Raw genomic sequence first — 25,899 nt, 5'->3', positions numbered from 1 at the left:
TCTATTTGTGTCTTTGTATCTAAAGTGAATTTCTTATAGTTGGGTCTGGGTTTACCTTTTTGGATTTTCACATCCTTCTTGATTTGGTCCCCATAACTCCTCTATATTGTTAACTCAAATAATTTTACTATGTTTCTTTGTATTTTATCCATTTAAAAAATTTGCTCTGAGTAGGAGAGTAGGTCTGAATTCTCTAGCTGTCTATTACCGGTTTTTCAATTAGTCAAAAGATATTTATCAAGCACCTAGTATGTGACATTTTTCTGGGTACTAGGGATATAGTGGCAAACAAATCAAAGGTCCCTGGCCTCAAGAAGCTCACATTCTAGTGGGGAAACATATTCTTTTTTCTCTATAAACTGATTTGAAAGCAATTATTTTAAAATATATAATCTTTAAGCAAAGGCTACTTTTGGAGAGCTTCCTTTGGAGCTTCCATACCCTCACATAATGGACTTTTTTTGCCCCAGGCAGAATTGGAGGGCCACTTATAAGTTTGCCCAAAATCTTGGGGGAGGATTTTAGAATGAGCCTGAGGGAGTGGAGGTGGTTCTGACATTTAAGAGATGACTGTAAGTTCACCACACAGCACACACAGATTGGGGAAGTGACACTAAAGGGTGTGTTTATGTCTTTTCTATCCCCTACAGATATTCAGGAACCAGGCCCTGACATAGAAAATGAATCACGGAAAACCCCTGGACTGTGGCCACCTTCCAGCCATCCTAAATTCCCAAAACTTTCAGATATCCGAACTCCCTCTGTGTCATGGAAGCCCCCAAGCACGAGGCCCTCAGACCAGCACTACCCCCCCAAGGAGGATGTGAAACCATCAATGACCCCACAAAGGGAAGATCAAACCACCGATGTCCCCCAAGGGGAAGGTCAAACCACCAGTGTCCCCCAGGGGGAAAGTCAAACCACCAGTGTCCCCCAGGGGGAAAGTCAAACTACCAGTGTCCCCCAAGAAGAACATCAAACCACTGATGTTCTCCCCCAGGGAAGTCATCAGACAGACCCCCTCCTCTGAATCACATTGACCCCCTGCCACTGAAATCCTGGGATTCACAGTGCCCACCAAAGAGGCCTCCATCCTGAAAATCCCAGGAGACCCCCATCGTTAAATCCTCCTGCCAGGAATCCTTTCATACAGTGCATTCCTTCTCTGGCATGTCCTCCTTCTCCTACAGGATGTCTTTGGAGACAACTTAGTCATACCTTGCCTTCTCCTCCCTCTTCCTCTCTGTGCCTAAGGGTGGCGATGGTGGGGAGTAGTCAAGAAAGGAGTGCAGAAGGGCCATTGAGGCTCTCAGGAGGACCATTCTGGTCTTGCACTTTCCATAAAGAATGTGTCTCAAGGGGGTGGGCAAGGGAGTTGTGGTCTTGGAGTTGGAGCTAGTTGTTCTCTGTTCTCATCCTAATCCTTCATAGTACTCCCTGCTAAGGGAATGGCTTTGTGCACATCAGCATGGGAATAAAGGCAACCTCTCAGGAACCCAGAAGGTAAATGATGTATTATTTGTACCCTGTGATCACTCAGGCTGACAGAGACTAGGGGATGAGTGCAAAAGTGATGCCATCCTGAGTCAGCGAATGAGAAGTGGCATAGGCAGGAGTTGGAGTTGGGGGAAAGATCTCATCCCCCACACACTCTAGTGTGCAGTGGGATCATGGGCATAATTCTGTGCCCACCCACCAGCCCTAGGCCTTGAAGGGGAACTAGAACAAGAATCTGGAGCCCCTTGTGTCTGAGAGCTAAATGTTAGAAGCAGTGAACTGAGTTCCGTGTGACTTTTACCTATTCACACTCCTCTCTGAGCCTCTGTATCTCCATTGATATGATGGTGTAGGGGCAGACCATCACAGCACCTTCCTTCTGGCTCAGATTGATCCTGGGCTTCCTGTAGAACCATGTAAACATTGGTGGGGCAAAGCTGTCTCAGACAGCACATGATCATCCCAGGAAGCAGGGCTGTCTGGTTTGAGTCCCCCATTTTCACAAGCAGCCTCTCCCACACAGGTAGCTGGGGAATAGCACTCCCTGTGGAGTGTTTGGGCATCCAGATGCAGATGACCCAAGACACTTCAGGACTCAGCTCTGCTGCAGTATTATTAGGGGGACCTAGGGGGCTGATCATAAACATGCCCTCCTCAAGGGGCTTCTCCACTGTCACTTTTCTAGGCGCTCCTCCTAGCCACAGCCTAGGAGGATGCCCCCACCCTACATAACACCTCCCCTGTCTGAAGCCCCCACCCCCATACCTGCCCAGATCATGGCCCAACTTGGTTGTTTCATCCTGGTCATAAAGTAACATTTTATAGGCACTCTCAGGACATAGGGACTTAACCCAAGGCAGCATCCTTCTTGGAGCTGTTGATGAACTAAGGAGATGTTTCTGACAGGATACAAGGGCCACTCTGGCTCCACTGGCCCTAGTTGGGGCCCAGAAGCTGGTTCCTCCTCTAGATCCCCAGCCCCTGCACACTTAGGTCCCTACCTCCCAGACTGATGTCCCAACATTTCCCCCAAACCTGCCCTGGTCCCAGCCAGTCCCTTTAAGCCCCTTTCAAGCACACCTTGGGCTCCGGACCCCAACCCCCAAACCCAGACCAGCTTAGCCCTGCACACATAGACTGAGGAGATACTTATACCGGCCACTCCCACGGGCCCCGTCTTTGTCCCATACACATTCCCCCACTCTCTCCCCTTCCCCCAGCAAAGACACTATAGGGCCAAAAGATTAAACACATACTTTATACCCTGAGGCGATCAGGGGAAACTAGCACAGGGGCTCAGCACTCACACTGCAATATGTAAAAGTGGTCTGTCTCCCCCATCCCAGCTGAGGATCCTGGACTTACAGGAATTAAGCCAGTCCCTTAGGTTTCAGAATATTCTTGGTTGGTTTGGTTTGGTTGGTCCCAGTATGGAGAACTAAGTGTGCTCTTGATTCCCTGTCTCAGTGGTACACAGAAAGTCAAAGGAGGTCACGTGGTAGGACTGGTCTAAGAAAGGCATCCAAGGAGCACAGGCTCTTACAACTGGGAAGGCCACGGCAAGCCAGGACTAGAACCAACTCTCAGGAGTGGATCAAGGGGAGTTCTGCATCCCAGCAAGTCTGCCTCACTGGAAGAAGGACAGGAAGCCAAGTTGGTGTAATCAGTGGCCGGCTGGCCCAGCCTCCCTGCCCAGATGGCAAAGTCCTCCCCAACCTGCAGAGGTAGCTGATGGGCCTGAGCCAGCACCACCTCCCTCACTGCTCACTTGCCACTCCTGGAGCCCCGCTGTTTGCTCATGGCCGTGAGCATCTGGCTAATATAGGAAGTCAGGAGGTCATCCATCTTGTAGCCCTGGAAACAGCAGCAAGAAGATAAACAGAGCAAAAAGTCTGACAGAGCCAACCCACTCAGACCCAGAACCCTCCCAGGAAACTGCAGAGGGAAGAGCCCTGGACAAAGGAGAATCCTGTCCTGCTCTGGACTCAGTCTCCCCAGCTGTACACTTGAAGGGTTGGACTCATCCAGCCAGATGTCTAAGGTTCTAAGTTGTTATGACCCCACGTGAAGGCCCTAGCTTGTAGGTCCCTTATATACTGGTGACTCTAAAGGCTCTACCAGTTGAGCCATGCCTTTGAAGGCCAACTCAGTCGAAGAGGCCTCATTGCTAATGGGTCTACTGTTGAACTCAGGGGCTAAAGACTCAGTCCCCAGATACTAAAGTCACTCAAACAATAATTATTAAATGAGGGGTCTGTTCCCCAGCCCCAAATTAAGCCGCTTTTCCAGACCTAAGCTGAGCCTCAAGTTGACCTGACTTTGGCCCAGTCTGATCCTTGATCCCAATTTCAGGCCAAGCCATGCACTCTTGTGTTGTTCTGGAGACTGAGAGAATAGCTGGAGCTGCAGGCAAAGCAGGGAAGCCCACCAAGCCTAAACAGAAGAGCTCTCACCAGTGATGTCTCACAGAGCAATTTGCTCCCGCGCACCAGGTTCCCAATGGTGATGTGGAAGTAGGTGTTGCCACTACTCCAGTTGGAGATCTTGGTGAAGGGATGAGTGGTCAAGATGTCCTGGGGAAGCAGAGAAAGTTTGAAGCTGCACAGTCTGGACCCTCTGGCCTCACCTCCCTCAGTTCTAGCCCACAGACACCACCCCCTGGAAAGGCCTTGGGCCCTCAGACAAGAGGAGGAGCAAAAAGATAGAAGCCAGCTCTGCCATGGAGCTGCTGGGGGAGGCAGGTACGTCCCCACCTCCATGCCTCATTTGGGGCCAGATGGTGGGACACCCAAGGAAGTCTGGGAGGCTGTGGGGTATGTGGGGCTGGAACTGGAAATTTGAGAGGCCCGAAGAAACTGCAACTGTGATCCTGAATGAGATGGTCCTGAGGAGGAAGACAAGAAGATGACAAGGATGGGGAGCAGGATATGTGTGGGTGGAGAAGAATCCCAAAGTAGTATGTGAGAAGAATGACCAAGAGAGAGAAGAGGAAAACCAGGAACGTGGGGCACATGAGCACAAGGGGAAGGTGGTGTCCATTGGCACCCTTTGCCAATGGTCCAGTTGTACCCCTCCTCGGTATGTAGTAGGACTGTGCTTCCTGGTTCCCTTGGTGAGGACTTCTCTGGCCCATGAATGCGAGCAGCAGTTACACCCCCCCCACCCCCAACATGCAGTCTGCCATCCTGACCAATATGGACAGAGAGCACTGTTGAAGGAAGAAATGGTTGGTAGGGTCCAGTGATGCTGATAGGCCAAGTACTAACAAGTTCATTGGATTTAGTAGCAGGGTGTTGGCTAGTAACTCTAGGAGAGCAATTTTGATGAAGCAGGGAAGAAAGTAGACAAAACACAGATAACCTCTCAGAATATGTGGCCAAGAGGGCAGATGAAGTGAGGATAGTGGCCAGCAGGGGCTCTTCGGGGGTTGGGTCTGGGCACTGTTGTTAGAGGTGCAGACAGAGAATTCCACCTCCCCACCCCTGCTTTCCCCTGTCACTGCTCACCTTGGTTCTGGGATCGATGAGGCTGACCCCATACTTATTGATGGCAATTAAGAGGATCTCAGGGAAGTTTGGCTCCGTAGTTTGCTAGCAAAGAGAGCCAGAAACCATCAGATCTAGCTGGGGGAGCCCAGAGCAGGAAAAGCTGGGTGCTAGGATTAAGTTGCCTTCTCTTGCTGCCTGCTCCATGCCAGGGGTGCAGCAGAGCTGGGAGCCCTGCCACAACCTCATGGCTTCCACCTCTGCTGGGCCCTCAGTGCCACCCAGATCCCTTCCTGGGTCCCCAAATGACCCCATCTCCCACCCTCCTTGGTGGCAGTTTCTTCCCTTCTCTCCTGCTTCTCTAGGAGTCTGGGCTATCTCCTCTCTCAGCCCAAATGTCTTTCATATTTAAAAACCCTCTCTGAACTCTACCCCTGCCTCCAGCTTACCTCTGTGCCTCCCTCTCTTCCTTGCACAGCCAGACTTCTCAGAAGGCCCGTATCCAAGGCACGTAGCCAGCCATCCCCTCCTCGCCGCCCTGACCGATCCCCACAGTTCTCCTGCCAGCCTGTCCACCATTCTCCTGCCTCTGCTCCCGCCCCTCCGGCCCACCCCCACCCTGCAGTCAGAGCGCACTTCTGGCCCCCTCAGCCCTGTTCAGAACCCTCCAGGGTCTGTCACCACCTGCAGGAGGAAACCCAACCCCCTTGCCTGTTTGCCAAGCTGCCTCACCACAATCTGCTCACTTCATACCCTACGCCCAACCATACTCAACCACTTGCACTTCCTGTGCTCCTGCTAGGCCCTCTGCCAGGAACTCCCCCCAGGTCTTCCTGGAAAGCACAGGTGTTGCCTCCTCAGCCTTCATAGTCTGGGTAGGCCTCTGAGGCTCCACCACCTTGATGGGGGCTCCCCCTTGTCACACACAGCACAGTTCACTCTTCATTACATATTATTTGCCTCCCCTCCCAGGCTGAGCTTATGGTGGTTCCTTGTGTCCCAGGCCTGAGACATCCAGGTGGTACAAAGCTGAGGGTGCTCCCCTCCTTTCCCTTGCCAGCGCAGGTGGCAGAGGCCAGGGCTGTTTCCCACGGTCCTGGGGAGGAGTTTCTGTGCCTTCTTGCCCCCGTTCCTTGACCCCTTCCTCCTGAGAAGCCACCCATAACGTACCTTCACCTCAAAGAAAGCTGAACCAAAGGTGGGCCACTTGAAGATGAGCTTTAGGAAGGCTAGCTTGGCTTCCTCCTTGGACTTCCCTGCATGCTTGTTGAAGTAGGCGACGATAGACTGCCGGGGGAATGTGGGTCAGAGGCCTCTCCCCTGTCACTCCTATCCCACCTGCACTGTCAGCTGTCATGGGCCCTGGGGGGCCAGGCATATGGTGGGGGTCCTGGAGGCCATGAAGGGCTCCCCCCTTATCCCAGTTAATAGAATCCTGATCTCCCTCCCCTCCCCACCCTCCCCTAAGCAAGCAGGCGAAAGAGTATCAAGTAAAATCAGGTCACCATGGTAACCAGGACAGGGCAGGTTACTACCAAGCCCCAGGTGAGGCCTCTGCCTGGAAGACTGGATACTAAAGCAAGTGGAAGGGAAAATGGGAGGGGGACTTTATCATACACAGGGGCCACAAGAGAGACTTCTCTGGGCTGCTGGCCAGCACCTTCCCCCTGACCCTTGGGGTGCCCGGAGACCCATTCATCAGTGTCCCTAGTCCTGCTGCCTCCTCCATACTCACCCGCTTCCAGTCGTCAGGTGAGATCTGCCGGATGAGGTCCTGGGGCACCAGCTCCCGTAGCAGCTTGGGGATACTGGGGAAGTAGGACTTGTCCTCCTCGAACTTGACCCTGTAGATCAGCGCCCCCAGCTGCAGCACCTCCTCCCGCGTGCACTTGTGGTAGCCCCGGAGATACTTGGGCAACTCCTACCAGAGGCAGAGCAGGTCGTAGGCGCGGAGGGAACTGAAGGAAGCAGGCTCCTTCCCTACCAGGCTGAGGAGGGTCTACTGCCTTAGCCCACATTTGGGCCTACCTGTCAGCCTCGGCTGACACGGTGTCCCCCAGGGGAGGTGGGAGGGAAGTAGTAATCATGCCCGCACAGATGCAGCATGTTACAGTTGGAAAGCAGAGCCATGTATGAATATTCTTTCCTCCTCCCCTCATCAGAATCTGGTGAGGTGAGCAGCCCCATTTCAAAGACGGAGAAACTCAGAGTGACCGGCTGGTGAACCTGAGACTGTTCCACAGCCCTAATCTTCCGAGCCTGTCCTTCCTTGAGAAAAGCCTCTCAGGCTGACCTCCTCTTCCCATTGTGTTCCCTGGAGACCAGCTGGCTTCAGCAGCAGCAGCAGCCCCTTCCCCACTTTGAACTTCCAGACCCAGAAACAGAGAAACTGAGGACGAGGAGTGGACCAAAAGCAAAAATGAAGCCTCTAAAGGGCCAATGCCATCCACAGCCTAACAACTGTCTTACCCACTCTTTGAAGCATAGGGAAACTGAGGCTGGCCTGAGGACACACTGCAGATTAGAAACCTGAATCAATTATTATCCATCCACCTTTTCATCTACTCACCCACCTATCTACCCATCCATACCCATCCATACCCATCCATCCATCCGCCCACCCAGATGGTTCTACCTACCCACGTCCATTTCCAATCTGTCCATCTATCCACCCACCAATAGCCACCCATAAGTTCATTCACCATCCATCCTTCCATCCATTCATTCTCTGAGTCACTGCCTATTCACCCATCCACCAAGCCAACACATATTCGTTGAGCATCTACTATGAGCCAGGCCCTTTAAGCAACAACATATACCCTCCCTACTCACATAGAATTTGTAGTCAAGGCAAGAACAGACAACCATCCCCCAAAGTCAATGTATAATTATGATCTTTGAAGGAACTGTTCCCAGTGCTATAGCAGCATATAATTAGTTGACCTGATCTAGTCTTGGGAACAGGGAACACTTCCCTTATGATGATTGAAATAACATCTAAAAGCTCAGTAGGGGAAGGAAAGAACCTAGGGAAGAGCTTCCCAAAGAGAGAATATTACAAAGGCTTCCTAGCATACCTGAGAATTTGAAAAAATATAGCTGGAGTGAAGTGAACAATGGGATGCTGGGTATAAGACAAGGCAGCAGAAATAGCTTGTGGCACTCCCATGCAGGGCCACAGTCAGGATTTGGGGTTCTACCTTGAAAGCCATGGGAATCCATGGTCCCAAAAGCATGATGACCCCCTGTAGAGAATGGGTTCAAAGGGGGGGTGGTATGGACAGGGGAGCTCAGGGGAAAGTTTACCAGCTTCATCCAAATGAGATGATGGACTGACCCGAGTGGGTACAGGTGGCAATGGAGAGATGGGGATGGATTTTAGAGAGATTTGGGAGATGAAGTCATCAGGTGAATGATTTGGGACAGGGGAAAGGAGGGAGAGGGAGGTGTTAAGGCTGACGTGGGTTTCTGCATTGGGGGAACTGGCAGCTGACATTCACGTTGCCATTCACTACATGGGCACCATGGGGAGAGGCAGAGCTCACGTATAAATGAGCCCTGCCGACTCCCAGGCCAGGGTTCGCTTTACCATGGCAGCCACCAGCTCTGCCTCCCCCAGCCTTCCCAGCATCCTGGGCCGTCTGCCCCACAGAAAAAGGTACGTGGGCTAGCCCAGAAAAGATCGCGGAGTCTGCCATTGTGAAGACATGGAATCAAACCCCGGTTCTACCTGCCCTGTCGTCTTAATTACATCAATCTCTCTGCGTCTCAGTTTCTCCCTCTGTAAAATGGGAACAACATGCCTACTTGTTGGGGTTTGCTGGGAGGGCAAAATGAGTGAAAAGTCCCAGACACAGACTAGAGGTTCAACATGAGGGCCTCATCCCCCACCCCCTGCCCTGGCTTCCCGCAGGCACATGCTTGTGCTGGAAAGCATTTACAGATTCACACAGGCCTCGGATACACCCGGATACGCCCAGGTAGAGCAGCAGAACCTGGAATTCAGATGACAGCTCCTCACCAAGGGAAGGGTGTGAACAGGTGGGGATTAAGAGCCCAGAAGAAAGTACAAGGCCCTGAGGAAGGAGAAGAGTGTGAGGCTGAGCCAGTCCCCAGGATCCCAGCAGGAATCTCTCGGAGGCCTTGCTGTTACAGGCCTCTGCCCCTGCAAGGACAGCAGGTTCCTGCTTTCCCAAAGTATCGCAGGGCCAGCAGCACGTGGAGGCAGCCACGGCAGAGGTGCTACGCAGCTCACCTGGTAATAGTGGAAGATGGAATCGGCCATCGGGTCCTTCCCGGGCACCGTGGTGGTCCACAGCTTCTTCATGAAGAATACCTGGTAGGTGAGCGAGGGCACGATTCCTGCGGCAGAGGGCAGTCGGTCACCCAGAAGGGCCCAGCACAGAGGGTCGCCCAGCACCAGGCCCCGGAGGAGGCCCGAGCTCGGGTCCCACCCAGGTGGGCCTCACAGTTATGGCCCAAGCCAGCACCTGCCCCACTCCGGGCCTCACATGATCCCAGGACCCAGCCTCACATTACCATCTTTGACGGGCCGTGCTTTCTTTATCCAGTCTGTCAGGTGTCGAACAAAGTCGAAGAAGAAGTCATTCTCGGGGACACTAATGACCTAGGGACAGGCACATTGCAGTCCACTCATTTTAGTTCCAGCAATAGTGAGTTTTCTCACTTTCTCACTCAAGGCCCTCCTGGTGGCCCTTTCTTGCAGCCAGAAGGGGTGTCCCACCCTGCCCTGACTGTGCCTGTTGAATGTCTCTAGAATACAGCCTACTTCCTGCCCAGAGTGACAGTCATTCCATTTGTCATTCAGCAAAGACCACCTGCACACCTCCCTAGACCCTGGGGAGAAAGCCAAGAATGAGGCCCAGTCCCCCTTTGGACATTCTCCAACATCCATGACTTGCTCCTCCCACAGGCTCCAAGCTCCTCTGGGTCCAGGACCTCACTGAGATCACCTCTGGTTCCCAGTGTCTGGCACAGGGACAGTTGTGAAATGAGGAGACAGACATGGATGCACGGGGAACTGTGAGTGAGCACCTAATCTACCTGATGGGGTCAGGGAAGCCTTCCCACAGGAAGAGGCTCTAAAGCTGGGCCCTTGACCTCTACAGACACAGAAGTGGGGGTGAGCAGTATGGCATGGTGGCAGGGGCCTGTGCCTTGGAGTCAGACCTACTTGGATCTGCATCCTTGCTGTGTGACTTTGGATGAGTTACTTAACCTTTCTGAGCCCAGGTTTTGTGATCTGTTCGGTGGGGCTAATCACCCTCATTTCAAGGGTTATTTCAAGGGTTAATTGGTCTCAGCATGGCAGCTGAGTGACCAGTCAAATCAAATCTGGAAAGTACACGTGTGTTGAGGCAGAGTGCTGAGCTTGGTGTATCCAGAACATAAAGTACCACATGGCTCTCAAGAGGTTTGAGGCCATGCTCTGCTATGTGTCAGAAGAGAAAGATTAAGGGAAAGCTGCTACAAGTAAGGGGGCCCTTGCAGGGATGTAGGAAGGAGAGGGACACAGTCAGATGCCGCATGGAAGCACAACTCTCTCCTCCCCTCTCTCGCTCCCTCATTCTCTCTCCCCTCCCTGCTGCCCCACGAGCTCCTAGCTCCTATGGCCCAAGCAAATGTTCTAACAGACAGACCAACAGTGGTCTGACAGGAAGCCAATGACCCACGACCCACCTTGTCTGCAATTTTGACAAAGAGGCTGAATCCCTCTGAGGACTTGAGGAGCAGCCGGGCTGCGATGTTCTGGCAGAAGTCTTTGGCCTTAGTGCTGGACTCCACCTCAAAGGCCTGGGGAGTGTCGGGATCAGGGGTGGTTACTTGGCTCTAGCAAGGCCTCTGCTGGGCTTCTTGCATCCCTCTGTCTGTGCCTGCAACTAAATTGAGCCCCCTCCCATCCCCTCCCCTCCCCTCCCCTCCGCTCCCATTGAGGGCACCCTCCAAGGGAGGGGTTTCCCCATGGGTCTAGAGCTGGGCATGGCGTTTAAGAAAAGGAAAAAGTCAACTTCTGTCTGGGTTTTCCCAGATTGTGTCCTCCCCACCCTCCAGGCGGACTTGGCCTCTGCTTCCAGGGTTCTGGGCCTGGCTATACAAGCATGGGGGATGAGAGGCCCAGGGAGCACAGATGGGCAGGGTGACTGGGGGGAGAGGCTGGAGGAAGAAGAAAGCAAATTCCAGAAAGGAGAAGAAAAAAGAGAGAGGGAAAGCAGCCTGCGGTGGAGGTGGGGGCACTGCTTCATGTAACCTTCCACTGGAGAGACAGGAAAGGATGTGTTCGTTTCTTGTCCTTGTCACTGGAATCCTATTATGGCATTTCTGAGTCTCTAGTCTCTAGACAAGTTTTAAAACTGCTTTTCTTTTTTTTTTTTTTTTTTTTTAAAGATTTTTTATTTATTTATTTGAGAGAGAGAGAATGAGAGAGAGCAAGCACATGAGAGGGGGAGGGTCAGAGGGAGAAGCAGACTCCCTGCCGAGCAGGGAGCCCGATGCGGGACTCGATCCAGGGACTCCAGGATCATGACCTGAGCCGAAGGCAGTCGCTTAACCAACTGAGCCACCCAGGCGCCCAAAACTGCTTTTCAAACTAAAAGTTTCAGTGCTGGACTCATTTATCTGAATGAGCCCCTGTGCTGAGATGGAGCAGGGAGCGGCGGTCAAGAAGCAGCCTGACCTAACGGGCATGACGAGGAGACAAACAGGACCTTTGGACAAGGAGACCCACAACCAGGCCAGGTGGGGAGGAACGAAGGGGCCTGCAGGAAAGTGGGCTTGGGCGGGGGGGCCGGGTAGGGGCAGGTGGGCCTGTGCCCACGTACAGAGGTGGCACCGGCACAGAGCTCAGCTCAGAGGGAGGGAGCACTTTTCTCCGAGCCAGAGCCTCCTCAGAGAGGGAACGATCTTCCCAAGGAAGCTGCTGGAGACAACAGGAGGTCGGCCCAGGAACGCCAGGTCTCCTGACCCAGAGAGTCTCTAGCCTCTCAGCTGAGCCCTGACTCCACTGAGGAGCAGGAGCGTGGGGGCAAATGTGGGGATGGCCGGGGAGAGGCACCAGGGCTGCTCCCTGTGTCCCCAGGGAGCCTGGTCCTTCAGGAGCATCCAGTGACCAAGAAGCCGGCAGCCCTCACCTCATCGGTGTCATCAGGAAAGTAGACCTTGTGGAAAATCTGGGTGGTTTTGTGCTGGATGGCCTCCACCTCCACCAGGTGTGGGGGGTACTTCCGGGACCCATTTCTGAAAACCAGGAGAGGGGTGGAGGGGCAGTCAGGAGCCAGCGGGTTCATGGGGCCATGGGGAGCAGGGAACAGAGGGAACTTTGGAGCCAGACCCCAGTTCTAATTCCTGTCCACCACTTCCTACCAGGTGACAGTCACTTAACCTCTCAGAGCCTCCAGTTCCTCAACTGTAGAAGGACAAGAGAAGAGAAGCCCGCACCTAGGCCTGAGGCGGAGGAGGAAGTGGGCTTTTGCAGAACAGGAGGCCGCAAGGCATGCAGCTGCCCTCCTGAGAAGCTGTGTCCCGAATGGGCCCTGCGTGCTGCGACCTGGGGCTGGCTGGCAGCTGCGCTACCCCAGGGACACGTCCCACCTCATCCCCAAGGGACACCCACAAGCCCGGCGTGGCTGGGAACACCTCCCCGCCCCTGCCCTGAGCTCTTGGCCCTCTGCCTCTGCTCTTCGGGGACCGCCGCACCTCAGGGCTTTCTGGAGGCGCTGCAGACAGTCGAGGGCGAGCGGGCAGTGCTTGCGCGACTGCACGAAGCGCTGCACGTGCGGCAGGAGGACGTTGCTGGGCGGGAAGAGGCCCGTGCACAGCCAGAGCAGCTCCCAGCCCCGCTCCTCGCTATACCTGCCGGAAGAGGCGCGGGCTCCAGCAGGGGTACACAGGCCAGCCGTGGGCCTGAGGACCCCAAGGGGCCGCACGTCCCTCGGCTCCTCACCGCGGCAGCACGTGCCTGCCGTGACCCGCCTCCCCGACAGCCAGACCCAGGTAGTGCTACTCAGAGTGTGGCCGGCCAAGCCACACTGGGCCACACCGTCCCCAGCGACATGGAGGTCAGGTGCTCGTGCCAGAATGAAAGTCAGCTGTGTCAACCAAGCACTCTTGGTTCAGCTAAGATTCTGTTTCTTGGCAAGACTTTCCTATGAAGGAAGCAGTGTGTGATTTGTGTTCTGGCGGAAGCTCTTTAACTCATCTATTCTTTGAGTAGCACAGAGTTAGGCTCCATCAGGCACCACTCTGAGCTCCTTGGGCCTGATAGGAGAACCATCAAGGGCTTCTAGGAGGAGGTGGCATTTGATCTCGGTTTTGAAGGCTGAGGCAAATTCTGATACGCAAAAAAGGAGATAAATGCTGGCTGTGGGCATAGCATGTATAAAGGTTTGGCAGCGAGAAGTGATCTGATGTATGGTTCGATGGTGGATTTTGTAAGAGGTGCAGAAAATGGCAACGCTGAGGAGGGAGTTGGGGATCTGGGTGTGAGGGGAGAGGGTGGGGCTTCCCTCAGGCTCTAAGACTTCGCATGGGCCTGACTTCCGTTCCTGCCACGGTCCGGCCCAGCAGGGAGAAAGTGACACACTCTGGGACTCAACACCTTCAGCCCATGAGAGTTTTCAGCTGGAGCTTCCAACTGCTGGCCCGCAGAGCGCAGCCCGCGCCAGGCTGGGACATGGGCTCATGGGTGGAACCTGCAGGCAGACAGTGGAGTCTGGGCTGGGGAGGGGTGTCTAGAGGAGGTTCGGGCAGTGAGTGGCAGGAAGTTTAGGAGGAGCTGGTGCAGTTAAACTTGGAGGAGGATAGATTCAGAGGGCGCAGCCACCACCTCTTGGTTCTTAACCAGACTCCCTTGGGCCTTGAGGCAGAGGTGCTCCATGAGGGGGCCTGAGGTCCCTGTCCTGAGTGACAAAGCACTGCTACCTGCCTCGGGAGGGAGGGAGCTCCCTGTCATGGTGGGTAGCTGTGAGCACTAGTAGGGGAGGCTGCCCCTCACCCGCCTACCACTCCCACCCACCTGATGTGGTTGTCGGTCAGCTGCTTCAGGATATGCACATACACCTCATCCTTGAGAGGCTCAGCCTTTAGGGCGCCCTCAAAGATCTGGTCAGTGAGCTCGTTGACCGAGCGCGTCCTCTTGGATGGGTAGTCGCCCATGTACTTGAGCATGGGTGGGACGCCGTCAAGGAAGGGCTTGTGACTGATGGGGTGAACACTGACCCAGGAGGCCACTCTCTCTAACGGGGTCTGCCTCTAACCAACTGTGTGGCTCTGGGCCTCAGACTACTCACTCAGGAAAGGTCCGACCTCCTGTTGTCTCCCCACCACCCAGCTCTCCATGCCGACTGCCCACCCTCTCCTAAACTCCTCTGGCTACCTCCTCACCAGTGGTCCCACCCCACATCCAAAGTCCTCACAGCAACCAGGACGGACGTTCCAAATCACAAATCTGACTGTGCCACCCCACCGCTTAGTGGCTCCTCGTGGCCTTGGGATGCAGTCCAAGCTTGTTACCGGGACTTGGGAACCCTTCATTAGTCAGCCCACATCTTCAGATTTCCTTCTAGGCCTCTGCCCTCCACCTGTGCTGAATCATTTTGTGATTCAGGGATTTTGGGCATGCTCCTTCTGTCTGGAACACTCCCCACTCATCTCTCCTTTGACTGACTAGGGCCTGCTCAGCCTTCAGGTCTCAGCCTAGATACCCCTTCTTCCAGGAAGGCCATCCTGCCCTCCTCCAAGCCCACATCAGTTCTGCCCCATCACAGCACTGTCCCGATCAGCATGTCTGCCCTTTTCGGCCGTAAGCACCATGAGGCCAGGGCCTGGGTCTGGTCACAGCTATGTCTCCATGCCCGGCCTAGCACATGACACAGTACACATCTGTGAACCGAATGACGGGATCAGAGGAGACAATGGATTAGGCTGCCCCTGTAAGGGTAAGCTGCCACTGTAAGGTGCCAGCAAATGGATCTGCCTCCCTCCACACTGCCCAGGACCCAACCAGGCCCCTCAGAAGGAAGGAGGTATCTGGATGAAAACCCTCGAGGCAGGGGCCCGGTGACCCCCTCCCCTGGGGTCCCCCTCCTGGGGCCCCTGCCCTGCCCTTCCATGGTGCCCAGCCCCACAGGTGTGGATATCAATGAAGGCCATGCAGGCCTCCTGCGAGAGCTCCTCGCTGCCCAGGATCTTCTTGAGCAGCGCCTGCTTGAGTGGCTCCCGTGTGTGGCTCCACAGCCGGTCCTTGCCACGGGCCTTGGATACCATCACCCGGCTCAGCGTGTGCTTGGGTGGGGGCCTGACACGACACAGTCGGCACTGACCCCCAGGTTGTAAGACCTGCCCCTCCCCTACCTGTGCATGGCGGCTGAAGGCCCCGTTCTTCCCTGTTGCCCTGAGTGACCTGGGATGAGTCACCATCCCTCCCCGGACCCTACTTTCTCAGCTAGAAAACCAGCCCTGCCCACCTCCACGGCCTCCTCCCCTCTGTCCCTGTCTGCTTTCCCCGCTCTGGCCTCGGCATGTGCTGCCTGCAGCACTCCTCCGCCCGGGTCACCCCCTGTACGGCTCGGCTCAGATACCACCTCCTCCAGGAAGCCTGTCCCCTGTCTCTACGCCCATCCCCCAGCATCCCCGCCATAATGCTGGGCACACACAATCACAGCTGCCCAGCTTTGTGCCTAGCTCCCCACCGGGACTGTGAGTTGGTGAGGCAGGCACAGGCATGGGTTGTGCGTGCCCAGGACCCCACCCAGGGTGGCCACAGTCACGGTATCTTAAATGAAGGAAGAATAAAATGACACAAGAAGGGTCATCTCAGTAGATAGAAACTGCCCTCCTGCTCCCTGATAGGAGCATCCCAAGGCAACCCCACCACACCGACTGGAGTAGCAGAAGCCTATAGCTCACTCTCCTGGCCTCCCTCTACCCTTTCTCCATCACCTGAAATAGTCGTAGGAAAATTCCTCCAGCGTATAGGGCTTGGCGCGCACCTCAGGCTCCGCTGTCCGCAGCTGCAAGAGGCGGACAACGTCCTGTCTCTGGTCAGGGGTCATGGTGACCAGGGCCTAGAGACCAAGAGACAGGGGGCTGAGGTCAGCTCTTTACCCTGGGATCAACATGGTAAAACCCAGAGCCTTCTGGACTGGGGCTGGGAAAGATTGCTGCCATGGGGGTTGACCCTCACCCTATTCTGACCCTGGGAGCCCTCCATCATGCTGGACTCAGGATCATTTCTTTAATACCCTGTGTCTGAACCAGGTTGGGTCAGTCAGAAAGCCTGGATGGAGCAGCGGGGATGTGGTATGAGAACTGCCCAGTCAACAGAGTCTAGCTCAGCAACTGTCTGGAAAGCCAGGCTCTGAGTCTTCAGGGCTGTGATCCAGAAGAACCACGGCCTCCCTTCCAAGCTCTGCTCGCAGGCAGTGTGAGGTGATGCTTTCCCTTCCCCACTCTCCTCGTATCCCTCGCCCCACCTGGGGTGAGGCCCGGGCAGATCCTCATCTGATGCAGTTTCTAGGCCACTTGCCACCCAGCACAGGTTTGACAGCTTCCCCAGCTTGAAGTTTGTGGTCCTGTAAGACCCCCAGATCATCTTCACAGGAACTGCAGACCATGAATCTATTATAATTCCTCACTCCATTTTACAGATCCAGGAAGAAGACAAGGAGAGGCCCAGAGGAGACTCCCATCCATGTGCCATGCCCAAGCGACATACCACAATCTCCCGCGGTGGCATGGTGACAGTGGGCATGACATACACGCAGTCGGTGGGGAAGTCCCCACGCTGCCTGGTCCTCTCATTGATGCCGTTGGCCCAGCCTGAGTTCATGACCTGCTCTCCTGTATCCTGGTCCAGGATGATGAGGTCTCCCTTGGCAAAGCTGAGGAAACCTGACTCCTCCCCTGCTGGGCAGCAGAGGTGAGCAGGGCCACATGGGGGCAGAGAGAGAGAGAGGCTGGATTGGAACATTTTTATTTGGGTTGATGACCTATAAGCTGTTCCTCCCCACTGAATAACTGAGGCCCTGTCGCTCTCATGTCTGCTCACTGGTCACCCTGCCTCCACCTTGCCACAACCCTTCACACAGACATGGCCATTGGAGGGGGCCATTCCCCTGCTCACAAGCCTTCCATGGCTCCCCATTGCCCTGGGAAGAAAGTCCACCCTCCTCAACATGCTCACAGGGCTGTTGTGGGCTGGGTTTCCTGACTTCTTCCTCTTCACTTCTCACCTTTCCCCTCTTTCCTCCCCATTCCAGCCAAACCACACTATCTGCAGTTCCCAGACACACCTGTTTTCTCCAGCCTCTGTACTGGGTTTGTGCTCTCCTCTCTGCCTCAAACACTCTGTCCACATCTACCTCCTCCCTGAACCCCAGGCTGCATGGGGGCCTCCTGTCCAGACTCCCAGAGGCTCTGGGCTTCCCTGGTCACTGCACTGTCACAGGGATTCTCACTGTCTGTTTCCAGCCCCTCTCCCTGCTGAGAGGAGCGCCAGGGTCCATTTTATCTCTGTCCTTTCCACGCTCTGCCCAGAGCCTCGGAGGCCTGGGGCGTGTTCAGTCAGGGTAGCTGTTAACTGCTGTCATCATGTGAAGGCGGTGGGTATTTGGAGACTACTGAGGAGGAACCCCTGATGTCACCTGGAGAAGGTGACAGGTGGTGAGTGTGGAAGGAGCAGGAGAGGAAGATTCCCCATGGGGCACAGAGGGAAGGTATGGAGTTTGGCTATTGGTCCAGGTAGAGCCGAGGGTATCTAGGGAAGGGTGGTAAGAGGTGCTGGCGGTCTTGAATGCCAGGCCAAGGCCAAGGTGTGTGATCTGCCTGATGCCCCTGAGCCCCGGTGCCTGGTGGCCTCTGCCAGGAGCCACTCACCAGGGTTGGGGTTGTCCTGCAGGGCCACCACGTACTTAGACCTCTTCCGGAGCCCTTCCAGAAAGGTGACCACTAGGTCACGGATGTCCTCAGCGTTGCTGGAGGTAAAGGTGTACTCATCCCCTTTGATGGTAGCCAGCGTGAAGCTGGGGGCTACCAGTTTTGCTCCCCTGCAGGACCAACACAGAGAACAGGGCCCAGCCGGGGTCAGTCCTGCCCAGCCCGAGTGAGGGCCAGCCCAGGTCAGAGCAGCCTGGCGCGAGAGCAGGACACGGCACTCCCTGAAGGAGGCCAAGGCCAGCCCAGTGAGACCCGGCCCAGCCCGGGTGAGACGTGGCCCTGCCAAAGTCACACATGGTCCGGGGCAAGGCCTGGAAGGGCCCAGCCTAGTTCCCTTTGGCTGTCTAATTCCTACCCACCCTTTAGATCTCAGCCTAGATACTGCTTCCTTCAGGAAGTCCTCCTTGCCCTCCCACAGCCCACATCAGCCTGGTCCTTGCTTTAAAATAGCCGGTTCAATGTCTATCTCCTCTCTCAACTGAAGGAAGCTGCAAGAGGGCAAGGCCTATCTTATCACCCTGCATCCCTGTGCCTAGCACATGCCTGGTCAGAGCTGGACATGCCCGGCCCCAGCCCACAGCAGATGCTGCCCAGACACACCCCCATAAGCCTGGGATCAGGGGAGGGCCTGCTGGGAACACCAGGCTATTCCAGGAGACCCCCTCACCACTGCTCTAGTGCGCCCGCACCTTTAAGTTTCCAGAGTTCCCCCACCGATTGTTACATTGATCCCTCACCACTGTTACCAAAGGCAAGTATTAACAGCTCTGTTTCAGGGATGAGGACATGGACATGAGTCCCACCCAGGCCCCTGAACCCCAGGCCAGGCCCTCTTTGTACACACTTGACAGCCCCCAGCTGTCCTCCTAGGCACCCACACCCACCTCTGAACGCGATTAATGCTCCATAAAGGCCCCTCGGCCCCGATCAGGAGGAAGGCGCCTGAGCGGTCCGCACAGTGTGGTACAAACTGCTCAAGCACATGGGACCAGGACAGGTGACTGGATGTCTCTGCACCTCAGTGACATCCTCTATGAGGCAGCGACTCCCTGTCCAAGACCCCCAGGACCCCCAGGAAAGCTCCAGGAGCCCTCTCCTTTCCCATCTGTCTGTGTCTCCATCTGCCCTTCCTTACTTCAGATGGTGCTGAATCAGAACACTGGGCTTGACACATCCCTGCCGCGGGGCTTTGGGCAGCGCTGGCCAGCCCCCTGCTCTGCACTGAAGGGTGGCGCGGGAGGGGTTGCACTAACCTACTGCTGGACACGGCCATGATCTCGGGGAAGGACAGCTCCAGGAGCACCTGCTCCTGCTCATCCACAAAGTAGACCCCCGTCCAGTTGACCGCCACAATAACGTCATTCTTGGGGAGGCTGGGGCCTGGAGCAGAGACCAAGGCAGCGAGAGGGAGGCGGCCCCACTCACAGCCCAGCCCTTCCCAGTCCTCATGCCCACCAGGGAGGTAGCAAGGGGGAGTATACGGATATCCGTTTTACGGATGGGGAAACTGAGCCTCGCAGAGTGCAACCTCCCTACCAGTCAAAACTCAGAAGTGCAGTGGGAAGAGAGCACTGAAATTGGGAAACTTGGTTGGAGTCCTAGCCCAGCCTCTGGTCTTTGTGCAGCTCTGGAAACGACCCTGCCCTGGAGTGAGATGGGCTATGGGGAGGGGGTCGACTGAGCCCCAAGATCCCCTCCAGCTAGATATCTGGTGATTCTGTGAAGCCCGGGACCAGCGCAGGGCCTAGCATGGAGCAGATGCCCGGTCATTCGGAGCCGAGGATGGCGGAGCCAATGGCCCGTGTGGGTTTGTGTCCGTTATATCCACGCTCTGCTTCAGAGTCAGCCCAGCCTTTCCTCTGGGCCGCCTGCTTCTGTACACAGCAGGTGCTTAGTTATCTTAGCAGGCATTTCGTTGTCTCACCCAGAGTGTTGCTGAGCGCCTGGCTGGGGGCAGGCAGGAGCCACCCTGCTCACTGACCTGGCACGAGCAAGCAAGGCCGCAGGCAGGAGCCGGGCTCACCGCGGAGTCTGGCTCAGGCCATCCCTTCCTTCTGCGGTGGGCTGGAGCCATAGACTGCGGGGTGGGAGAGCACGTGGAGGAAGACGGGGAGGCAGGAGGGCTGAGGGGGTACCTGAAAATTTGTAGGCTTCATAAAACCTGGAGAAGAGCAAGGGCCACTTGAAGCGGGCATAATTGACCACATCCTCTTTGACCTTCTGGGCATCAGTTCTCCTCTGGGCATAAATCCCCTGCAGAGGGATGGACGGGGAAATAGATATCACATGAGCTCTGTCTGGAAATCCAATGTCTGTGCCCCCCAAGCCAGGAGCGCCCTAGAACTAAGGTGCCCTCCTGGGCACCGTGGCCTTGTCACACCCCATCAGCCCACAGCCACCCCCATCACTCCATAGGTCCCACCTGCAGGGAGCTCCCAGTTCAGCTGCGACAGAAAAGCCCACGATTCTGGCCGGCATGCATGCAAGGCCCGAAGTCACGGGTGAGCAGGAGGCATCTGGGGTAGGGGCACGCGTGTGGCTGAGCGGGGGTATGTGTGCCACACCAGGAAGAGGGGTGGGGAGCAGACACGTAGGAGCCAGGCCACACGGAAGTGTGGACGAGGCAGCCACTGTTAGGCTGGGCTGTTAGCAGAACCTGACAGCGAACCCGGGAGGGAGGAGCTGGGGAGGGCTGGCGTAGCCAGGGGCTGATGCAGGGCTGCTAGAGGAAAGCCCTGGCATCTGATTACCTAAAAATAGCCCTCAGAGCCCTATTAATAACTCGATGGGGTTCGAGTAGAACTGGACGTATCAAATTGAACTCATGGTATTTGTCATCTCTGGACACCGACATGGGCAAAGACGCATGGGCATGCCATGTGCTGAGAGGGCCGGAAGCAGGGCCCTCCCAGGAGGGGACAGGGGTCAGAAGAGACTGCGTGTGCAGACACGGAGAGAGAGGATCATCAAGCAAATGCAGCACAGAACAACTAGGGAGTCTGGGTGAAGTGGAGGGGTATACGGTTCCAGGTTTTTGAACTTGCAACTTCTCCATAAGTTTGAAATTGCTCCCAGATAAAATGTTTTTACCCCTTGGGCCCTAAAAACCATGCTAATTCACAGTTGTACACTCTATGGGAAGACTGGCTCCGGGATATGGGACACACAGGCCAACAGGCTCTGGTCCAAGCTCGGTTGTGGGCTGTGAGGGGCAGAGACCACCCCTGTCCTCTTCATGGCTGTGTCCCCAGGGCCTGGTGCAGTGCCCGACACATGGCAAGCACCCCAAACAGAACCAATTAATGAAGGATGGCAGCCGGCCCAGAACGTGCCAAGCGCATGATGGCAGTGAACTCTGAGGAGGCCCCGGGGCGGGCAGGGGGGTGGTACTCAGAGGGATGGAAGCTATTTGGGAGGTGGAATGGATGGGCTTCGGCAGCTGACAGGGTGGGAGAGTGAGGGGCAAGAGGTTGCCTGGACAGAGAGACAGAGGGGTGGAGGGAAAACATGCATTGCTTCTGCAGGGGCCTGGAGGGGAGGGGAGGGCCTGGTGGGGGAGCCAGGCCTAGATGTAGGGAGGGTGCAGGGCAGGTTCCGAGCCGAGGGGAGGCTTGTGGGCAGCTCACCAGGGAAGGCAAAGAGTTGGGTGGGAGAGGTACATGGGGCCCCTGGGTTAGGGAAGAGGGCGTGTGGTATAGAAAGCTGAAAGACTGCTGGTCTGCAGAGCCCCCGGGAACTTGTGTGCAAAGACAACTCTGGTCCTACACAACCAGGGCCAGGAGGTGGGGAGGCCCGTGGGTCCAGCAGCCAGGCCACCCCTCCTCTAGCACTTGGGCAGGCCCCTTAGCTTGGAAGAGAGCCACTCAGGGCTGGTTATGAACCTGGGGCCTCGAGCAATGGGGTCGAGGGGTCTGTACCTAAAGTTCCCCAAGCAGGAAGCTGGGCTGGAACTCTTTTAGGCAGAAAGGAGGATGTGCTTCCTAGAAGCTCTCCCAGCATGCACCAACAGTCCTGAGTCGTGGCTCTAGCAAGCGGCTGAGGCTTGCTAGAGGGCCAGATGATGGGGACTAGGCATTTGCCCCTTCTCTGCCTGGGGCGGTTCACAGCAGCCTGGGGCTCACTGGGGCTGTGGCAGCCAAGCCCTTGGACCCATGGTTTCTCTCATGAGGCTCATGAGCCCCTCCTCTAAGACCCTGCCCTGCCCTCCTACCTTCTTGTGGGCAGCAATGGCCAGCTGGGCCCACTTCTCAAGCGTCTTCAGGGGCGTGATCTCGCGGGCAGGGATATAGGTGGGCACGAGGTTTAGGAGGCGCTCCAGGATCATCTCGGAGCCATAGTCCACAAAGTACTGCTGGGAGGCCAGCTCGGCCAGGTCATCTTCCTAGGCGGGGAGGGAGAAGAGGGTGCTGTTCACACACCCTCTGGGAAGCCCTTCCAGACCAGTGAAGCCCCCAGGGCCCTGCCTCCTGCAGCTGTCGACCCGGGGTTTGGGAAACTGCTCTCACTGATTCCCCAGAAGTTCTCGTCTGCTTGGTGGAACCATGAGCTCCGCAAGGACAGGGCCACACCCCTGCCTTCTCCTGGGTGCCCTCAGCACCAGCACAGAGGCGCACGAGGTGACCCAGAGAGGCCGGCCAGCCCATCGGTGATGGGTCAACCACCACGTTCCCGGCCCGTGAGCCAGCGACTGGGGCTGACAGACTGCCCTGGGGAAGGGGGGACCTGGGTCCTGCTGGCACTGTCAGAGGGAGGGGTGGGCAGCACATACCCATCTCCATCACCACCCCACCCTGGGATGGGCCAAGTAGTGAGCAACAAGGAGGCTGTGCTGCAGAGGCTTTAGAGGGCCAGATGATGGGGACTGGGCATTTGCCCCTTCTCTGCCTGGGGCGGTACGCAGCAGCCTGGGGCTCACCGGGGCTGTGGCAGAAGGGGAATAGAGAAAGGCTCTTTGGTGTCTTGAAGGCAGTAGATGTTTCCCAGCCCGTTCAAAGCATTTCAGAATTTTAACAACTGATATGGCTATACTCACACCTTCCGCGTGAGTATCAGCTCACCACCACCATTACCACCAACACCATTTTCACCATCACCAACCTGGCACCATCCCGGGCCACCAACCCCGCCCCAACACCAACACCATCCTCATCATCACCACTACCATTGCTGCCTCCACTGTCCCCACCGCCACCACCAAGCACCCCCTTCTTTTCCATCACCTCCGCCCTTATTCCCCATCACAATCACCAACAGAATCTTAGGCACCATGAGAACCATCATCACCACCGTCAAAAATAAAATAACACAACACGAGTTACTCCATATCACTCCTGTCCTTTAAAAAGGAGACTAAGAGAGTACACATTTGCAAACTCTGGCCTATACAAGTGAATCTCTTACTCCTTTAAGACAGGGTTTTCTGGATGAACGCAGAACAACATAGCAAGTTCTGAAGCACGGACTCTGTACCATGCACGAGCACTGCAGAAGTGTGAACACCTCTTCCACCGGCAGGGTTCACACTAGGCTTCAGAGCCCTTGTTCCCACGGGCAGTGTTCATCTAGAAGAAGCCTCAGTCGGGCTAACCTCCACATAAGCTAATAGTGGGTCACAGACAGTAACATTCAGCCCAAATTTGGAAAATAGAGGGCTGTGAGCTGAGCAAGCTCAGGCAGAAGATTCACTGTCACTCACCTTCTCACACCTGTACTCCCCGAACTTGACCCCTCGCACCACCTGCTGGTAGATGAGGTTGGTGGCCACGTTGTCTTCGGAGGGGTTGTGCCAGGGCGTGAAGACCTCTTTGCGGAAGAAGAGCCTCCAGGGGGCATTGCGTTCCTGGGCACCCTGCTCCTTGGCATACTGCTCACACTGGGAGATGGCGTCCATGACATGGTCACTGCCACTGCCCAGGGAGGACACCTGCGGGCACAGGGCTGGAGGTCACCCAGCGGAAAGATGAGCAGGCAGGGAAGGACTCACAAAGAGCCATCAACTGTGCCAACTGTCCTTGTTCAAATGGAAAACCGGGGCTCAGACAAAAGCAGGGATGTGTCCGGGTCACCCAGGAAGCAGATCAGACCTCTGGATCCCAGCCACCGGCTCTGAGTCGGCACAGCCACGCGGGCATTCCCGTTTCCTAGTGTAAGCCTTACGTGAAACCCTGATGGACAAACGGTCACTGAAAACACGGGAGCTTTCTGTAGGTGAGAAAAATTCAGGCAAACTCTGTCGGACAACATGGTTCTGTCCCTGGACCTGCCGGATTGCGGGGGGGGGGGGACATCACTGCTGCCTGCGGTATTGCTGAGTGTGGAGGCAAAATCACCCGCCCCCCGGCCCACATGTGCCCCGGGTCGCACACCAGGTAGCCACCAAGAAGCGAACAGAAACCACCATAGAAACCTGATAGAAACGTACATTCCCATTTGCAAATGAGAAAACCAAATCTCAGAGACTAAGTAGCTGCATGCCCCCCCACCCCAGTCCGTGTCTGTCATGTTTTTTCTCCGGTACCAGGGGAGGGTTGACTCAGCCCGGGTATGTGACAGAAGTGAGCTCTGGGTTTCCATCTACCACTGATTCTAGGTGCTCTCCACAGTCCTAATGAGTTGGGCAGAGGCAGAGTTACCAGTGACTGAGAGGAAATGAAGGCTCTGGAAGGTAGGTAACTGCCCAAGATGGCCTGAGTCAATGCGTGGCGGACCCAGAACAGGAGCCAGGGTGGTGCCAGGAGGGGGTGCTGCGGGGGGGGGGGGCTACCTTATCAAACAGGGCAATGTAGAGGGAGAACCCAAAGCGGTCCTTGAGCGAGATCTTGTCAGCCAGTGCGTCGCAGAGCTCCTTGGCCGTGGTGGCTGAGTCGGTCAGCAGGGTCTTGGTGGTCCCGTCCATGAATGTCACAGGCAACATGATGGGTTTCTTGGACTTGGTGGCCTGAAAATGACCAAAGAGTGTTTGTGGGGATCTTTTCACTTCAGACCAGTTCATGCCCTCTGGGTTTCCCGGCTCCCTGCTCCTAGGGGGTTGGAGCTGCCCCAGAGCCTCGGACCCCAGCATCCCACCAGGACATCACCTGTGGCTGGTCACAGGTGCCCAGGGAGCCCTGCAGTGCTCCCCACCCTGACAGCACCTTTAAGGTCCCTGAGCCCGGGCCTTGGGGCTGGGAGGCTGGGCACTGCCACATGCCAGGGGCTTCTGCCCTCACATCATGCAACCATCACAAGACCCCGTGAAGTGAGTGTCATCACTGCTATGTTACAGATGAAGCTATTCAGACGCAGAGGGAACCCCCTGCCCAAGTCACTTTGACTAAAAAACAGATGGGAGTCCACTGGGTGCTTTCTTGTTCCAACAAGCCTGGGATTCCAGAACTTAAAGAACCATAGAATCCTAAAGTGGGGAATGTTTCTGGGGCACTGGAACGCACTAGACACACGCGCACACACACACACACACGCACACACACGCACACACGTGCACTTGCGTGCCTGGGTGGGGCCAGGAGCCACACCTGCAGCTCCAACCAGCTGGGCGGCTGTGTCCGTGTGCCATTGACGAAGGTCCTCCTAAGCCGCTCCTCACAGTACGGAGCGTAGCCAGGCGGTCCCCCGTGGATGAAGTTGCGCAGGTACTGCAGAGAGGGCCGGCTGAGAGGCCTCCACTCCAGCCTCCCCCCACCCCGAGACCATGACAGCGGCCTCACCAGGTCTCCTACTTCCAACCCTGCCACCCACACTCGGGACCTGCTCGAGGCCTGGTCATCCACATCCCTCCACTGCTTCCGGGGCTCAGCCCTGCTGCCCTTGGGATCAAGTCCATGTGCCTCAGGCTGGCATCAAGACCACCACATTCTCACCCTGTCCGGTCTCAGCCGTGCCTCCTGCCTCCCCCCACATACCATTCCCCCTCTCTACACCTAGCCTAATCACTAGGCCCACCTCCCTGACTCCTCCCGGCTGGGAG

At 56.0% G+C, this 25,899-nt stretch overlaps 1 protein-coding gene across 1 annotated transcript in view; it reads right to left on the bottom strand.

Moving 5' to 3' along the window:
• Window positions 1-2,736: 2,736 nt before the first annotated feature.
• Window positions 2,737-25,899, bottom strand: part of MYO7A (myosin VIIA) — a 78,909-nt gene continuing 55,746 nt past the window's right edge. Inside the window, exons 28-48 of the mRNA XM_078058581.1 lie at window positions 25,448-25,567; window positions 24,697-24,870; window positions 23,629-23,856; window positions 22,144-22,314; window positions 20,069-20,186; window positions 19,187-19,313; window positions 17,874-18,043; window positions 16,714-16,904; window positions 15,939-16,063; window positions 15,137-15,294; window positions 14,014-14,167; window positions 12,696-12,851; window positions 12,131-12,236; window positions 10,683-10,796; window positions 9,522-9,609; window positions 9,238-9,344; window positions 6,718-6,903; window positions 6,153-6,269; window positions 5,004-5,087; window positions 3,951-4,070; window positions 2,737-3,351 (exon numbers count right to left, since the gene is read on the bottom strand). Coding sequence (XP_077914707.1) covers window positions 3,262-3,351; window positions 3,951-4,070; window positions 5,004-5,087; window positions 6,153-6,269; window positions 6,718-6,903; window positions 9,238-9,344; window positions 9,522-9,609; window positions 10,683-10,796; window positions 12,131-12,236; window positions 12,696-12,851; window positions 14,014-14,167; window positions 15,137-15,294; window positions 15,939-16,063; window positions 16,714-16,904; window positions 17,874-18,043; window positions 19,187-19,313; window positions 20,069-20,186; window positions 22,144-22,314; window positions 23,629-23,856; window positions 24,697-24,870; window positions 25,448-25,567 — 2,904 coding nt within the window. The 3' untranslated portion in view covers window positions 2,737-3,261. The remainder of the gene's footprint in view (window positions 3,352-3,950; window positions 4,071-5,003; window positions 5,088-6,152; window positions 6,270-6,717; window positions 6,904-9,237; window positions 9,345-9,521; window positions 9,610-10,682; window positions 10,797-12,130; window positions 12,237-12,695; window positions 12,852-14,013; window positions 14,168-15,136; window positions 15,295-15,938; window positions 16,064-16,713; window positions 16,905-17,873; window positions 18,044-19,186; window positions 19,314-20,068; window positions 20,187-22,143; window positions 22,315-23,628; window positions 23,857-24,696; window positions 24,871-25,447; window positions 25,568-25,899) is intronic.

This window comes from Halichoerus grypus, chromosome 11, assembly GCF_964656455.1.
Source record: "Halichoerus grypus chromosome 11, mHalGry1.hap1.1, whole genome shotgun sequence".
Taxonomy (NCBI): Eukaryota; Metazoa; Chordata; class Mammalia; order Carnivora; family Phocidae; genus Halichoerus; species Halichoerus grypus.
This window is presented reverse-complemented; position numbering and strand designations above follow the sequence as displayed.